General features: G+C 39.1%; 1 protein-coding gene across 1 annotated transcript in view; it reads right to left on the bottom strand.

The window, feature by feature from the left end:
• Nucleotides 1-753: 753 nt before the first annotated feature.
• Nucleotides 754-18,166, bottom strand: part of LOC128689445 (tubulin alpha-2 chain) — a 63,170-nt gene continuing 45,757 nt past the window's right edge. Inside the window, exon 5 of the mRNA XM_053777753.2 lies at nucleotides 754-3,888. Within this exon, the coding sequence (XP_053633728.1) occupies nucleotides 3,061-3,888 (828 nt within the window). The 3' untranslated portion in view covers nucleotides 754-3,060. The remainder of the gene's footprint in view (nucleotides 3,889-18,166) is intronic.

Here is an 18,166-nt window from a genome sequence, read left to right as displayed (position 1 = left end):
AAGCGCTCGGTCCATTTTACAAATACTACTTGCATTATAATAAAAGTGCTAAACCTACAAGGGTCATACAGTGCCGCTGGGCAGGGAAGGATGCAAGAGTAATGGGTAGCAAGTGGGAGGGGGATGATTATTAGGTCATGGAGTGCAGCAGGGCAGTGGATAGTGCAGGGGTAGAGGGTAAGATAAGATTTTTAACCCCGGAGGGTTAGCCACCCAGGATAACCCAAGAAAGTCAGTGCGTCATCGAGGACTAACTTATTTCCATTGGGGGTTCTCAATCTCGTCTCCCAGGATGCAACCCACACCAGTCAACTAACACCCAGGTACCTACTTGCTGTTAGGTGAACAGGACAACAGGTGTAAAGAAACGTGTCGAAATGTTTCCACCCGCCGGGAATCAAACATGGGCCCTCCAAGTGTGGCGGGAGCCTTAGCCACTGGGCAAGAGATTGAGGTACAAATATGTACTTGTATTAATGATACAGTGCTAAACCCACAGAGGTTACATAATGCCTGTTGAAAGGTATGTGATCACATTCGATCGAAGGAAAAACAAATAGCTCAAATTTCTTTTATCAGTATTCATTTATCAAGGGTCATATAGTTAAAAAAAATATAATGCCAATATTTGTTGTGTAAACAAGCTGATTATTATTATTATAATCAAAAAGAAGCGCTAAGCCACAAGGACTATACAGCATAAACAAGCTGAAGTGTTCATGACTAATATAAACTGGATATTAAAAATCTCTGTAGCATTCAATTTTATTTCACAAAATTATGATTCTTCAATGATTTTCAAATTCATTCAAAGCAACAGGAATGTTTAGAAAAAATATAATGATCTTGAAAATTATGAACTTAACAGTTGAAGAATATCTTTATGGTGGAATCCCTAGATTATCTGCCACTTTACTGATCAAAAATCTAATGTATCCCTACCACAATTCTGGGGCAGAGACCTACTGTAATCACTTAATCTAACCTTGTGCTTATTGCCTTAATTTTACTATAATGTATATTTTTGCTAACCATAAATTCATAGTTACACAGCCAGCACTATAACCCGTATGCATCATACAGTATACAACAAATTCAGTGTTGCATTCGTTATGCTTAATCATTTGGCCAAACTTCTAAACGGTCTATAACAGTATGCTCAAAATGGCGTGTTTAAATAAGATAAAAAAAAAAACTTGGTGTTAATATATGCATCAGATATTTGAGGCTACAAGTATCTTCACAGAAGTATAATTGTGGTTGTCATTAAGAGCTGTGCATTACTCCCTTGATGAAAATTAATGGTTATGAAAACACACCATTTTGAAAAATATTTCATTTTAAATTTTAATTACAAATCAATCATTTTCATTAGCTAAATTCTATATTGCATTTACAAAGTACTGTACTCCGAAGAAGGGGGTAGAGAGATGTTGCCATTTCGTTGGTCGTCTGAACTGCAATTTCTGCAACCTCCTGGCAAGAGAACTGACTGAATGATGGTGAATGCATTTCACATTTTGTCTACCTTAGTGGGAGACTGATGTAGTTATTGTTTTTACAATAACACTAGTACAACATTAAAACATGCACATACACGCACTCACGTGTGCATGCACGCACATGCGCGCACGTGCACGCGCACACACACACACACACACACTGTACTTTATGATAATTGGGATTTTTTTTCCTCGAGTGCCTGTTCTTTCAAGAAGTTCAAAAGCACTAGCACACAATGCCATAAATGCAACATCAATGATGAAAAATACCACTGTATTAAAGTTCATATTCAAGAGTGACAGTATGATCATCAGCTCTAAAAAAGATATGCTTTCCAACTGAGACCCAAAAGCATGATCAGACTCCTGACTTAACAGACACTGGCAACCTGTTGTTCAATATAGGAGCAACATATGAAAAGGCTTTTTCTGTGAATGATTTCTCCAACAGCATTAGGCTCAATCTGTCTAAAAGGGTTCCTGGAAATTCGGAGAAACATTCCTGGGCCTGACAAAATCTACAAGCATATGAGCAAGCTACTTAATAGATTCAAATGTTGATAAACTAAAGCTTAAATTCAATTCTTGCCTTGATAGGGAGCCAATGTAGCTCATACAAGTGCAGACTGATGTTTAACAATATTTAGAAATTTAAAAACATTTTGTAGGTCAATTACCTCTGCATGGAAATACATTAAAAAATTTACAAATGAATAACTTAAGAAATCAAAGAAAGGAAGAAATTTTATACCTACTTAACTGAACAGTGCAATTTTTTTCTGTTACAATTTCTCATTTGGCAAACATTAGCTTGGAAAACAACTGAGATTAGGATGTGTAATATGTGATTGGTTAATGCTAAAAATTTGGATATGTTCTAAAACTACATTACTTTAAAAAATACTTAAAACAAATATAATTATAGTATTACTACAATCAAAAAACAATACCGAGGGTAATTTAGTAGCACTGACATGGCATGGAAATTACGTACAGTAATATGAATAGGTAAATTGAAAAGATTATCAGGCTGAATGGTCCCTTCCCCTTCAAGTGTTTATGTCAGTGTTGCTAGATAAGGCTATTATCATGGGTTTAGTGCCACTGGTGAAATGTTAGTACCTCCTCCAGATGCAGTCACCCTCCACAACCACCCCCTTCCCTCCACGTGTGGTACCAAGTAGCATTTTCAGCCAGTCTCAAACGGTATGAAGCGATTTGCTGGTCTTCAATATTAACATTTAACACAAATTACTCATTAAAACTGATTACTGTCAGTTATTTGAGACAAGTGTCCATGGGTAGTTTTGGGTGTGGAAGGGAAATACATGTACTTTGGAAATCAGTCAAACTCGTCAATCGGAACATAGCAACACACAGGCATGTGCAAGGTAGTCTAGGATCCACTGTGCTGTTAAACATACTCTACAAAGTTCCTGATAAACATGAAACAATTTTTTAACAAATAAGTGTCTAAAATATCACAGTGATACTGCTAAATATATCATTATGCAGTACTATTTGTAAAATTTCTGAAAAACATCATTTGACAAGTATATTAATATTCATCAGTTTCTTCTTCGTTTTCACCCTCAGCCGTGTCCATTCCAACTTCTTCATAATCCTTTTCAAGAGCACCCAGGTCTTCACGGGCTTCTGTGAACTCTCCTTCTTCCATGCCCTCCCCCACATACCAGTGTACAAATGCACGTTTGGCATACATTAAATCAAACTTATGGTCAAGGCGAGCCCATGCCTCTGCAATTGCAGTGGTATTTGACAACATGCACACAGCACGGGCCACTTTGGCCGAATCTCCACCAGGTACAGCTGTTGGAGGCTGATAATTAATCCCCACTTTAAAACCTGTGGGACACCAATCCACAAATTGTATGCTCCTCTTTGTCTTAATACAGGCAATAGCAGAAGTTACATCTTTTGGCACAACGTCACCTCTGTACAAAAGACAACATGCCATATACTTCCCATGGCGTGGATCACATTTCACCATCTGATTGACGGGTTCAAAACAGGAGCTTGTAATTTCTGCTACAGACATTTGTTCATGGTATGCCTTCTCGGCAGAAATAATAGGAGCATAGGTTGTCAAAGGAAAATGGATTCTTGGGTAAGGTACCAAGTTTGTCTGGAATTCAGTCAAGTCAACATTTAAAGCCCCATCAAATCTCAGGGACGCTGTAATAGAAGACACAACTTGACCAATCAGTCGATTGAGATTTGTGAAGGTGGGGCGCTCTATGTCTAAATTCTTTTTGCATATATCGAATATGGCTTCATTGTCAACCATGAAACAGCAGTCCGAATGTTCCAGAGTCGTGTGTGTTGTTAAGATGGAATTGTACGGCTCCACAACGGAGGAGGAAGACTGGAAAAAAGAAAGAAAAAAAAAAGTCATTCTTCGGTTAATATTACAGCATGTTAACTAGCAAATTCAAAGTAAAAATTCTTTTGAAGACCTAATCTGCTTCATCATTATTCACTACACTAACAAAATAGCAATTAAAAATGAAATTATATATAAAGACAGTCCCAGTTAACAAAGGACCATTTATGAACAATTTGCATTACACTCCACATTATGATATTATTTGGTTTAGCAAAGCCAAGATAAAACTTAAAAAATGCTACCACTATCCTAAACTTTGCTGTGGAGTTCAACTTAATCGAGCAGCTGACACCCAAGTCCATGGAGGCATACACTGACTAAAGTTCTTAAATTTTTCTCCTTGCTTGTAGATATATGACTTTTCTTTGCATATTTCTACTCCATATAATAATAATAATCCTGTTTTAAATTTCTCTTCAGCCAACACTTCTTAGAAGAGCACCAAAGCTGGAAAGTAAAAATTATCTTGTTCTAGCTGCTTCTACTGTGTACCATATTCAGTTAATGTCTTCCTTATAACAAATCTCCCTTACCATTTACCAAACCTTGATGGAACTATATACCTTACGTCACAAAGGCTGTAAACAATTCTCCTCCCATCTCATAAGTGAATTTTATCTTTTATGTTGTAATAAGGACACAGGTTATTAGCCAACCCATCTGAACACCGTTTGAAAGTATTTTACTGTACATAATACCTGAAGCTTACGAAAAATTGATTAATTCATAGTAATGGGAAACAATTTCCATTACGATCAATTACATTTTTGTCAATACCCTAGCAATAGCAGTCCTAATCCTTGCATCCACACATTCTGAATCATAATTTGAGTAACTTTAAAAGAGTACAAAATTCCAATACAATTCTGCAAATGTTAAACTCTTGTACAATTAAGAGATCATGATCACAACAAACTCGTGCACTCCACAAAATTTTGTTCTTGCTAATATTAGACTATGGGATAGTTTCAATTGGCAAATACAGTATTCCATTAAATTATTTCCCAGGAAAGCACGGACTTTGTTAAATGGGGATGCCTGTATATAATTACACGTATAAGAAATGTAAGAACAGAAAAAACAAATATACAGTAAATGGATATTAAAAAAAATTAGTAGCATTTAAATTTAATTAATATTTAATTTCACAAAATTACATGTTCTCTGCAATTCAAAGTTATTAAAGCAACAAGAATTTTCAGGAAGAAAAGGCAAATTACAAAACTTAAAAATTGAAAATGTTAGTAATCATCAATCTACAGTTCTAAGTTAGTAATAACACAACTACTGTACTGATCAATACATAACAATGGGCTATGCATCTAATACTGTTATAGGGTATGATTTACCCATCCTTACAGCTATGATATTATTTGCATAATAAATATAATTATTTTAACATTATCATTTTTGGGAATAAAAATCATGAGATAGCAATGCCAAAGCTTCTGAAATAATTAACACCAGTTTATGAGATAATACACATTAAATACTCATCAGCTTTTCATTTACACATTCAGTGGAGTCCATGGCAATCTCTTCATAACTTTTGTCAAGAGCAGCTAAGTCCTCTTGGGCTTCTGTGATGATCTCTTCTTCCAGGCCATCACCCACATACCAGTGGGCAAACTTGTGGTCAAGGCAAGCCAATGCCTCAGCAATAGAGCAGTAGTATTGTTCAACATGCACACAGAACAGGACACTTTGGCTGAATCAGCTCCAGGTACAGTTGTTGGTAGTTAACTCCAACCTTGAAACCTGTGGGACACCAATCTACAAATCTGATACTCCTGTCTTAATACAGGCAATAGCAGAAGTTACATCTTTTGGAACATCCCCTTTGTACAAGACAATATGCCATATTACCTCCCATGTTGTGGATCATTTTTCACCATCTGACTGGTTCACTGCTGGAACTTTATAATTTTTAACAGACATTTGGTTATGTTATGCCTTCTCAGTAGATATAAACAATGGTTGTCAAAGGGAAATAAATTGTTAAGCAAAATAGAGAGAGACCAATCAGGTGGTTGGCATTTGTAAAGCAGGGTCACTTGTGTTTCAATTTATTGGGCATATATGGCTTCAATGCCAATGAAGAATCAAAAATGTTTGAGAGTAGTGGTGAGGTGGGGGTTAGGATGGAATTGTATAACACCAGAGAACTGAAAAAAAATTGCACTGATTAATATTATATGTATAAACAGGAACAGAGTTAGGATGAACATTTTTTTCCAAATTACAATTTTTTCATTATTTATTCAAGCATAATATTTTCACTCTGGTAAGTCTTGGTATCTTAGTACACCAATCCAACCCCAAAAAGGCCTCTTTTCCTTCACAGTAATACTGCACAATGTTGCTGCTTATTTTTTCAAAAAGCTTCAAATATCCATCAATGCGATAAATAATAAAGACTTAATGGATTTGTGGCTTCAGTCAAACTGAAGGGTAAGGTGGGGTTTTTGAGGACAGCACCTCAGTATGGTTATGAACAGGGATGGGTAATAAAAACTGAAATTAAACAGCTCATACAAGCACACACATTATCTGTTCTTGGTTCTGAAGAATATCATCTGCAGTGCCTGGACTCAGACTAGGTCTCCTAGGTTGGAAAATCTAATTTTACAGGATTAGTTGGCAAACTGCCAGTTTAGCAGAGATGGATTAAAAATAGAAAAGCCTAGTTTCTCATAAAAAAAAACTTCATGCTTCTATGGTACACAGCATGGACAGGAAGGTTTTTTTTTTCCCTAAAGCAACTGAAGCAATGAATTTGGGACCATTTGCAAAGCTTAAATAAACAGCGATGATGCAAAAGTGACAATTAATGGGCAACTTAGGCAAAATTTTGCTAAATGGCTAAGCTACAGTACAGTAATTATGACATATGGGGCTAGGCAAATTTTTTTTTGGCACAGTCAAGAAGTTACCTACTAACTACACTGTTGATGTAAACTCAACTCTGAACATTAAAATGGTATAAAATATCAACAGGTTGTTAGGTAAGACACATACGCAACAGTTAGGTATCTATATTTTGAAATTTTTCTCCTACACAGTAGGCTTCTTCAGTCGAGTACAGAAAAGTTGATTGAAGCAGAAGAGACGTGAAGACGATGTAATCAGTCCATCATCCTTGAAGTTTTGAGGTGGTCAGTCCCTCAGTCTGGAGAAGAGCATTGTTCTATGGAACAATGCTCTTCTCCAGACTGAGGGACTGACCACCTCAAAACTTTAAGGGTGATAGACTGAATACATCGTCTTCAAGTCTCTTCTGCTTCTATCAACTTTTCTGTACTCGACTGAAGAAGCCTACTGTGTAGGCGAAACGTTTCGAAATAAAGATACCTAACTGTTGCATATGTGTCTTACCTAACAACAAACTCAACTCTGTCTGGGTACAGGACTGACGAAAGTATCTACATATAGCAAAACTTTTGACAATTCTACCATAACTTAAAAGAACCAGGAATACTCTTTGCCCATTTCTAAGTATCTTTTCCTCTTTCATCCATTAAACATATGTACTCGTCATTCAGAAATTATATCCTAACCAGCTTTCAGCATCTGTTTTCATCCAATCCATGTGAACTGCTGCTCTTCCCTCGGAACCTGCTTACTACCTTAATGCTTCCTCTAGTCACTTTTGGTTTTTTCTTTCCCTTAAACTGTATTCTTAGATGTACCATGCATGAAGTATCTTTAATGTTTAAACTCAAAATATTCTGTCCAATACTTATCTACTCATCCAATCCCTCGCCACTTTCAACTGACAAGTACATTTTCTCACCAAGCTCCCTTATTTCTTAACTCTCCCTCCAAAACTGTCTCATATCAGCAAAATTTGCAATTCTTAACTGTTAACATGTTGTCTCTATATACTCAACTTGCCTAATATTTTAACATGCAAAACTCTTCCTCCAACAATTGTTTATACCTCTCAACACAGTTTTATTAACTTTCACTTCATTTTTACACAAATACTATTCTCCTTGCATTACACCTACCTAAGCTTCAGTTACCACAAAATACAATAACTGGGCTTGTTAGTCGCTCCTCTGATAACACATCCTTAAGTCCACCCTTCAACCTTTTATACACCAACATATAATCTATCAAACTGCTTTCATAGCACACTTCATACCTGGTGTACCTCTTTTTATCCTTTTCTTGAAACATATATTGCCTATTACCAAACATCTTACTGAACACTAGTTGGTCTTTTTTTATGAATGGCTCCATTAATGTTGCCACTGGCAGAAGCATAATGCATATTATGTGGCCAATTTTCTTTGAAGGACAAGTAATTACCCTGTTTTATCACAGCTAGTTGCTTTCAGCAGTCTGCCTCTTCTCTTTTCCAAAGGAAAGTGAAAGGGATATATGCTGTAACATTAATATTCTTATACAGGATATACTTAAGTATAAATACCCTTATATACTTTGTTACAGTATATACAGTACACCAGAAAGAATAGTTAGAAACTTCCATAAATGGATATATATAGTATTTCAATGGGAAATTTTAAAATCTTTTTCTAATAAATGTGGGAAATGACATATGCAAAGAAATTATATACTGTATTAATATAAACAGAAGAATAAACTAGAATGAATATCATGCAAAGACTAATATGAATATGATCATTAAGATTTTTCTACAAGAATTAGGCAATTGTACAGAGGCCAAAAGTATAAACAATGAAATTTAAAAGATTTAGGAATTACTGTACTATGGTAATTATTAAACAAACCTTACAAATTCCCATGTATCTGCTAAGGAAAGATAAAATTACTTGAGTATGAAATAAAGTTTAAAAAATGAATGCAACAAAATAAGACTATTATTGAAGGAAATACAAGTATTATACATGGATAAGTTTTCTTGCAATGGGCAGTCGATAATATGCAGGTGAACCTAATCCAGCGCCAAACATATAAATATTTATACTGCATATACTGTTGAGGTGGTTCAGACATGTAGAGAGGATGGAACAAATAGAATGACTTCGAGAGTGAATAAATCTGAAGTGGAGGGAAGGCAGGGTAGGGGTCGGCTTAGGAAAGGTTGGAGGGAGGGGTTAAAGATGGTTTTTGTATGCGAGGGACTGTCGAATGTGTTGGAAATTAGCAAGTGAATAATTGTTTAAATGAAAAACATTTAGGCACAGCCATTAAATCAGATAGTGTACAAATGTATTGCAATCTAGAGATTCTCCCACACCTTGTTAGGCAAGGCAAAATAGTGTTTATTTGGCTAATAAAATGAGGGAAAAGTTATGTGCAAGTTTCATGCCAGCTGTTGCCTGTTATATTATAATATCAACATAGTTATATTTTGAGAGGACTTAGAGGCACAATATTTCTGAGCTGACTCTGGATTCATTTTAGTTAGTGTGTAAAGTGATGCCAACTAATTACTTTCTCTACTGAACACAAAATTATTGCCCTCTGATGCATTGTTCACAAGAGTTAAAATTTTACAATTTACGTATTTACTGACGAATTAAATATAGAAACTGGGATCTGAAAAGACTGCTTGGAGCCAAGGCAAGAGCCTGCAGACCTCTCCACATCTCGACACAGCCTCCCACAACATTTTAAAAAACAAAAGTATGGTAATTTATTTTCATTCATTATTACTTTCTGAAATGACTTGATCTTTAGCATATGTTTATATAGGTGTGGTGATTTTATTATACAGGGTAAAGACCTAAATTCTTAGGGGTCATTATACATAGCACATTAGGAATGGTAGGTAATCAATGTTCAATCCAAGGAAGTGAGGATAAGTCTAGTTCATTAGATTAAGAGCCCCTAACCAGCATCAATGCACCTGCTTTGAGTGGTGAGTTCCTATATGTATAGTACAATTTGGTATGGAAATGTGGAAAATTTGGGTGCATGATTTAAGGAGTGTTGGTGTGTATCAGAGGTGAAGCTGGGAGTGCTAAGAAGGGAAATTCTGCTACTTAGGAATGAGAATAAGATACTGAAAATTTGTTTGGATAAGCATAAAATGGAGACAAATGGTTTTTAGGACTTCATGTGCTGTTGGAGTGTGAGCAAGGTAATATTTATGAAGGGAGTCAGGGAAACTGGCAGGCTGGACTTGAGTCCTGGAGATGGTAAATACAGTGTCTACACTCTGAAGGAGGGGTGTTAATGTTGCAGTTTTATAAGTGTAGTGTAAGTGCACCTCTGGCAAAACAGTGATGGAGTGAATGACGAAAGTTTTTCTTTTTCAGGCCACCCCGCCTTGGTAGGAGACAGCCAATGTGTTAATAAAATAAAACAAAAGTGTAAAAATAAGTGAAGTACACAAGGGTTGTGAAGTGCAACCTGTTAGTGAACTGTAACATGTTAGCAACAGCAAAAGAAAATGCTAGTATATTTGTGAATGGGAAATGGCTTGCAGTACGAGGTATAGTGGTCAGTGAGGACAGATATGACTAGCCCCTCTACTAAGAAAGATAAGTACTTGCTCATTGTGGGGAACCCTCAAGCTAAATATATGTATATGAACCAAACATTCCATAACAGGGTCAGAAGGGTGAGACTGCTTTCCCAGAGCTAGTTTGGTTGATATAACTGGCAGAATGTATAAGATAATATGCCAGGTAAAAGAAACAACTAAACTGTCTCAAATGTCTCCTTTGGCCTTTTCCCAAGAAGCGAAATGGGAAGTGAAAACTTGTCTAGGGCAATTAGTGAAAATTACTGGCTACCTGGAGGGGGTTTCAGTGAGCAACACCCCTACGGCCCAGTCCGTGGCCAGTCCTTGTGGTGGATCAAGGCCTGATCAACCAGGCTGTTACTACCGACTGCACGTAAACTGACATACGAGCCACAGCGTATCTGGTCACGTTCTGTCTTTAGGTGCCTGGCCAGTGCCTTCTTGAAGATAGCCAGGGGTTTACTGGTAATCCCCCTTATGTATGCTGGTAGGCAGTTGAACAGTCTTGGGCCCCTGACACTCACTGTCGTCTCTTAGCATACTCATGGCACCCTTAATTTTCAGTGGGGGATGTTGCGTATGATGTATTGCCTGGTCCTGGTTAAGTCCATGGAAATCATCATCTTTTTCTTCTCAGCACTGTTCTTTACACTTATTTTCTTAGGACCCATGGTTAGAAAAAAGAAATTTGACCAAAAGACGGTAAAAAAATGCAAACAAGCACGAGAGAACTGCTCCCATAGTGATATAAACAAGTGTACAATGTTTTGGCATCTGTAGTGCTATCTAGGGGCAGGATTCTGAATTATTATTACATACGTATTATGTGTTATTATTAATTTAGGGAACTGAAGCTGAATCATTATAATTATTATTATTAATTTAGGGAACTGAAGCTCTATCGTTATAATAATATTATTATTATTATGACTGTCATTATTAATTTAGGGAACTGGAGCACAGATCCAATTCCCTAGATCAAGAGCCCCACATCAGCGTCAAGGAACCTTGACGCTGGTGAGGGGCTCTTGATCTAGTGAATTAGATCTGTGCTCTAGTTACCTAAATTAATAATAATAACACCAATAATAGTAATAATAATATTATTATTATTACTAGTATTATTATTATAATTATGAACGCCACCAACTCAGTTCACTGTTTATCTCGCTGTGGGAGCGCTTTCTCATGCTTTGTTTACAATTTTGACAGTCATTTGGCCAAATTTAATTTTTCTAAGCATGGGTCCTAAGAAAGTAAGCGTAAAGGACAGTGCTGAGAAGAAAAAGAGAATGATTTCCATGGAATTAAAGCATGAAATCATAGATAAACAAGCGAGGTGTCCAGGTTTTGGGTTGAGGGGGAAGGGGGAGAGGAGCTGACTCATAACTCAAATGTTGGTTCGTAACTCAGAGCAAAAAATCGACCCAGGTACAGCTCATGTCTCAAAAAACTCCTACATTGGGACACTCGTAAATCAAGGTTCCACTGTATAATATATAATATACAGACAGGTTTATGCGCAACACTGAAAACAAATAGAGAGCCTTTCTTGCCATAATCCCCAGTGCAAGATTCAGACTTCATCTTAGGGGCCATGGTGAAATTTACTGTCCAGCTAGTACAATTAATACAGTATGATGCTGCTGATAGGGCAGGGTTACTCAAACTGATGCTGCCTGCATGATGCATTGCCGCCGCAAGTATTGTCAAATACTGTACAGCGGTGTGCATCAGATGGCCCAGCCCAGCTACCAGATGCACGGTCGTAAGTCGAGTGGACGTATGTCGAGCAAGTCATAATTCGAATGGTAGGTGTATATTCTTCTTTCAACGTACCAGCCATATCCCACTGAGGTGGGGTGGCCCAAAAGAAAATACTAAAGTTTCTCCTTTTATATTTAATAATATATACAGGAGAAGGGGTTACTAGCCCCTTGCTCCAGGCATTTTAGTCACCTCTTACAACACGCATGGCTTACAGAGGAAGAATTCTGTTCCACTTCCCCATGGAGATAAGAGGAAATAAACAAGAACAAGAATTAGAAAGAAAATAGAAGAAAACCCAGAGGGGTGTGTATATATATGCTTGTACACGTATGTGTAGTGTGATCTAAGTGTAAGTAGAAGTAGCAAGACTTACCTGCAATCTTGCATATTTACGAGACAGACAAAAGACACCAGCAATCCTACCATCATGTAAAACAATTACAGGCTTTCGTTTTACCCTCACTTGGCAGGACGGTAGTACCTCCCTTTGGCGGTTGCTGTCTACCAACCTACAAGGTGTATATATATAATATATATATATAGTGGAACCTCGGCTTACGAATGCACCACCATGCAAATTTTTCAGGATATGAACAGTCACTCGATCGATTTTTTGCTTCTGGATACGAACAAAATTTCAGGATGCGAACTTTCCCCTCAAGGGAGGTTCCTTGGTGAGGTGCTCTTGATCAAGGGAATAGGATCTGTGCTCCACTTCCCTAAATTAACAATAATACTAATAATAATTATTATTATTATTACTAAAAACAACAGACATAGCCCCACTCCACAAAGGGGGCAGTGAAGCAAAGAACTACAGACCGATAGCACATCCCATATCATAAAAATCTTTGAAAGGGTCCTAAGAAGCAAGATTGCCACCCATCTAGATACCCATCAATTACACAACCCAGGGCAACATGGGTTTAGAGCAGGTCGCTCCTGTCTGTCCCAACTACTGGATCACTACGACAAGGTCCTAGATGCACTAGAAGACAAAAAGAATGCAGATGTAATATATACAGACTTTGCAAAAGCCTTCGACAAGTGTGACCATGGCGTAATAGCGCACAAAATGCGTGCTAAAGGAATAACAGGAAAAGTTGGTAGATGGATCTATAATTTCCTCACAAACAGAACACAAAGAGTAGTAGTCAACAGAGTAAAGTCTGAGGCGGCTACGGTGAAAAGCTATGTTCCATAAGGCACAGTACTTGCTCCCATCCTGTTTCTCATCCTCATATCTGACATAGACAAGGATGACAGCCACAGCACCGTGTCTTCCTTTGCAGATGACATCCGAATCTGCATGACAGTGTCTTCTATTGCAGACACTGCAAGACTCCAGGTGGACATCAACCAAATCTTTCAGTGGGCTGCAGAAAACAATATGAAGTTCAATGATGAGAAATTTCAATTACGTACTCCGATATGGTAAACATGAGGAAATTAAATCTTCATCAGAATACAAAACAAATTCTGGCCACAAAATAGAGCGAAAAACCAACGTCAAAGACCTGGGAGTGATCATGTCGGAGGATCTCACCTTCAAGGACCATAACATTGTATCACTCGCATTTGCTAGAAAAATGACAGGATGGATAATGAGAACCTTCAAAACTAGGGATGCCAAGCCCATGATGACACTCTTCAGGTCGCTTGTTCTATCTAGGCTGGAATATTGCTGCACACTAACAGCACCTTTCAAGGCAGGTGAAATTGCTGACCTAGAAAATGTACAGAGAACCTTCACGGCGCACATAATGGAGATAAAACACCTCAATTACTGGGAGTGGTTGAAGTTCCTGAACCTGTACTCCATGGAATGCAGGCAGGAGAGATACATGATTATATACACCTGGAAAATCCTAGAGGGACTAATACCGAACTTGCACACGAGAATCACTCACAACAAAAGCAAAAGACTCGGCAGACGATGCAACATCCCCCCAATGAAAAGCAGGGGTGTCACTAGCACGTTAAGAGACAATACAATAAGTGTCAAGGGCCCGAGACTGTTCAACTGCCTCCCAGCATACATAAGGGGGATTACCAATAGACCCCTGGCTGTCTTCAAGGAGGCACTGGACAAGCACCTAAAGTCGGTACCTGACCAGCTGGGCTGTGGCTTGTATGTTGGATTGTGTGCAGGCCTGGTCACAGACCGGGCCGCGGGGGCGTTGACCCCCAGGACTCTCTCCAGGTAAACTCCAGGTATTATAATGCATACGTACCAATAATAATAATACACTGAAGCAGGCCTGTTGGCCCATAGTGGGCAGGTCCTTCACAATCCATCCCACTAACAGAATATTTGGCAAACTCAGTTTTCAATGCTACCCAAGCAACAAGCTTTGATATTTCTATTTACATGCAGGTCCCACTCACATCCAACCCCTCTCACTCATGTATTTTTATTTATTTTATTTATTAACACACTGGCTGATTCCCACCAAGGCAGGGTGGCCCAAAAAAGAAAAACTTTCACTATCATTCACTCCATCACTGTCTTGCCAGAAGGGTGCTTTACACTACAGTTTTTAAACTGCAACATTAACACCCCTCCTTCAGAGTGCAGGCACTGTACTTCCCATCTCCAGGACTCAAGTCCGGCCTGCCGGTTTCCCTGAATCCCTTCATAAATGTTACTTTGCTCACACTCCAACAGCACGTCAAGTATTAAAAACCATTTGTCTCCATTCACTCCTATCAAATACGCTCACGCATGCCCGCTGGAAGTCCAAGCCCCTCGCACACAAAACCTCCTTTACCCCCTCCCTCCAACCTTTCCTAGGCCGACCCCTATCCCGCCTTCCTTCCACTACAGACTAATACACTCTTGAAGTCATTCTGTTTCGCTCCATTCTCTCTACATGTCCGAACCACCTCAACAACGATTCCTCAGCCCTCTGGACAACAGTTTTGGCAATCCCGCACCTCCTCCTAACTTCCAAACTACGAATTCTCTGCATTTTATTCACACCACACATTGCCCTCAGACATGACATCTCCACTGCCTCCAGCCTTCTCCTCGCTGCAACATTCATCACCCATGCTTCACACCCATACAAGAGCGTTGGTAAAACTATACTCTCATACATTCTCCTCTTTGCCTCCAAAGACAAAGTTCTTTGTCTCCAAAACTCCGAAGTGCACCGCTCACCCTTTTCCCCTCATCAATTCTATGATTCACCTCATCTTTCATAGACCCACCCGCTGACACGTCCACTCCCAAATATCTGAATACATTCACCTCCTCCATACTCTCTCCCTCCAGTCTGATATCCAATCTTTCATCACCTAATCTTTTTGTTATCCTCATAACCTTACTCTTTCCTATATTCACTTTTAATTTTCTTCTTTTACACACTCTACCAAATTCATCCACCAACCTCTGCAACTTCTCTTCAGAATCTCCCAAGAGCAACTGTGACAACTCCCACTTTGTGTGTGATTCTTTATCTTTTAACTCCACGCCTCTTGCCAAGACCCTCGCATTTACTTCTCTTACAACCCCATCTATAAATATATTAAACAACCACGGTGACATCACACATCCTTGTCTAAGGCCTACTTTTACTTGGAAATAATCTCCCTCTTTCCTTCACACTCTAACTTGAGCCTCACTATCCTCGTAAAAACTCTTCACTGCTTTCAGTAACCTACCTCCTGTACCATACACCTGCAACATCTGCCACATTGCCCCCCTATCCACCCTGTCATACACCTTTTCCAAATCCATAAATGCCACAAAAACCTCTTTAGCCTTATCTAAATACTGTTCACTTAAATGTTTCACTGTAAACACCTGGTCCACACCCCCTACCTTTCCTAAAGCCTCCTTGTTCATCTGCTATACTATTCTCTGTCTTACTCTTAATTCTTTCAATAATAACTCTACCATACACTTTACCAGGTATACTCAACAGACTTATCCCCCTATAATTTTTGCCCTCACTTTTGTCCCCTTTGCCTTTATACAAAGGAACTATGCATGCTCTCTGCCAATACCTAGGTACCTTACCCTCTTCCATACATTTATTAAATAATAGCACCAACCACTCCAAAACTATATCCCCACCTGCTTTTAACACTTCGATCTTTATCCCATTAATCCCAACTGCCTTACCCCCTTTCATTTTACCTACTGCCTCACGAACTTCCCCCACACTCACACCTGGCTCTTCCTCACTCCTACAAGATGTTATTCCTCCTTGCCCTATACACGAAATCACAGCTTCCCTATCTTCATCAACATTTAACAATTCGTCATGTATTTATCCTACACAAATCTGAAACTACCCAAGGTTTTAGCCTCAATAACCATACTAGGCAGATTGTTTCACTCATCATAAGAACATAATAGAGGAGGAACACTGCAGCAGGCCTGTTGTCCCATACTTGGCAGGTCCTTCATAAATCCAGCCCACTAACAGAATAAATGCTACCCAAGCAATAAGCTTTAATAATTCTATTTACTTACGTCCAAGTCCCACTCAAATACAACCCCTCTCACTCACGTATTTATCCAATCTAAATTTGAAACTACCCTAGGTTTTAGCTTCGATAGAACCTTGGGTAGCTTTAGCTTTAAAAAAAAGATTGGACAAATATATGAGTGGGAGGGCTGGGTATGATTGGTGTCATGGGTACATAATAACATAAGAAAGGAGGAACACTGCAGTAGGCCTGTTGGCCCAAACTAGGCAAGTCCTTCATAGATCCAACCCACTAACAGAATAAACGTACCCAAGCAATAAGCGTTGATAATTCTATTTACTCATCTTGACTGTGTGCTAATGGAGTTTACAGGAAGCCGACATCGAAGAAATGCTGAACATTGACAATGATGCACCTGTTGTGCATTCCTTAACACTTTGACTGTTTCTGACCTATAAATACGTCTTACGAGCCAATGTTTCTGACATATTTATACGCACAAATTCTAGCGGCTTCAAATCAAGCGCCAAAGGCCTGGTAGGCCTACACGAGAGAGAATGGGTCTCAGTGGTCGGTGTGCACCCTGTGAAAAAAATCTGGGACCCAGCGGTGCATTGTGGGAACGCCATGTTGTTAGTCCATTTTCACCATGCCTCTCGGTAAGAAGTTCCTCACTCCTCGGCGGATTGGAGGTCTTTTGTTCCCAAGTGATAGCTCTAACAGCGATGAAAATGTCAGTGACAGTGAATTCCAGGGTTTTGAAGTGAGTGTTACCGGAAAAAGTGCCCAGGATAACGTAATTAGTGATGAAAACCCAGATGACCCACAACCTTCCACCTCTGGTGCTGTGCCGGCTTGTTCACGTTCACGTTCGCCTGTACCAGGACGAAAGAGGAAACTATTTGGTTGTGTACAACACCCAGATGATAGCAGTGATAGTGATAGTGATTTCAAGGTCATTGAAAGCAGTTCCAGTGACAGTGAGATTGAATATTCCCCAGTGAAGCGGCAGTATGTACAACATAGCATGCGGTCTGGTAGTGTTTCATATGTTGTTCCAAGGGGAAGGAGAAACTCTAGGAGCACATCCCATGGCCCTACACCACGACCTGATAGTGAAGATGACGATATTGTAACGATGGGTATGAATGGTGACAGTGAGGGAGGAGGCAGTGGTGGTGATAGTGAGGGTGGCACGGCCCATGTGGCACCATCAGCAGGCCACGCTACTACCCACGCTGCTGACGCAGCAAAACAACCAGCCTCACCCTACCCCACACTCCCACAACCTGCACCACCACAACCTGCACCACCACAACCTGCACCACCACAACCTGCACAACCACAACCATGGTACAATATCCAGACCCCACCAGCAGACCGCATCTGGGATTGGCAGGACGGTGACGAGTTTGTTCCCAGTCCCCATGACTTTGATGAAACACAAAGTGGAATAAAGCCATCTTGTCCACTTGGGAACAATGCCAATGAACTGGATTGCTTTGAGTTATTCTTTCCTTGTGGCTTAGCGCTTCTTTTTGATTATAATAATAATAATAATTTGAGTTATTCTTCGATGAACCCCTG

The sequence above is a fragment of the Cherax quadricarinatus genome, chromosome 18 (assembly GCF_038502225.1).
Source record: "Cherax quadricarinatus isolate ZL_2023a chromosome 18, ASM3850222v1, whole genome shotgun sequence".
In the NCBI taxonomy this organism is placed as follows: domain Eukaryota; kingdom Metazoa; phylum Arthropoda; class Malacostraca; order Decapoda; family Parastacidae; genus Cherax; species Cherax quadricarinatus.
Note: the sequence above shows the minus strand (reverse complement) of the source record. Positions and strands in the feature narration are given on the sequence as shown.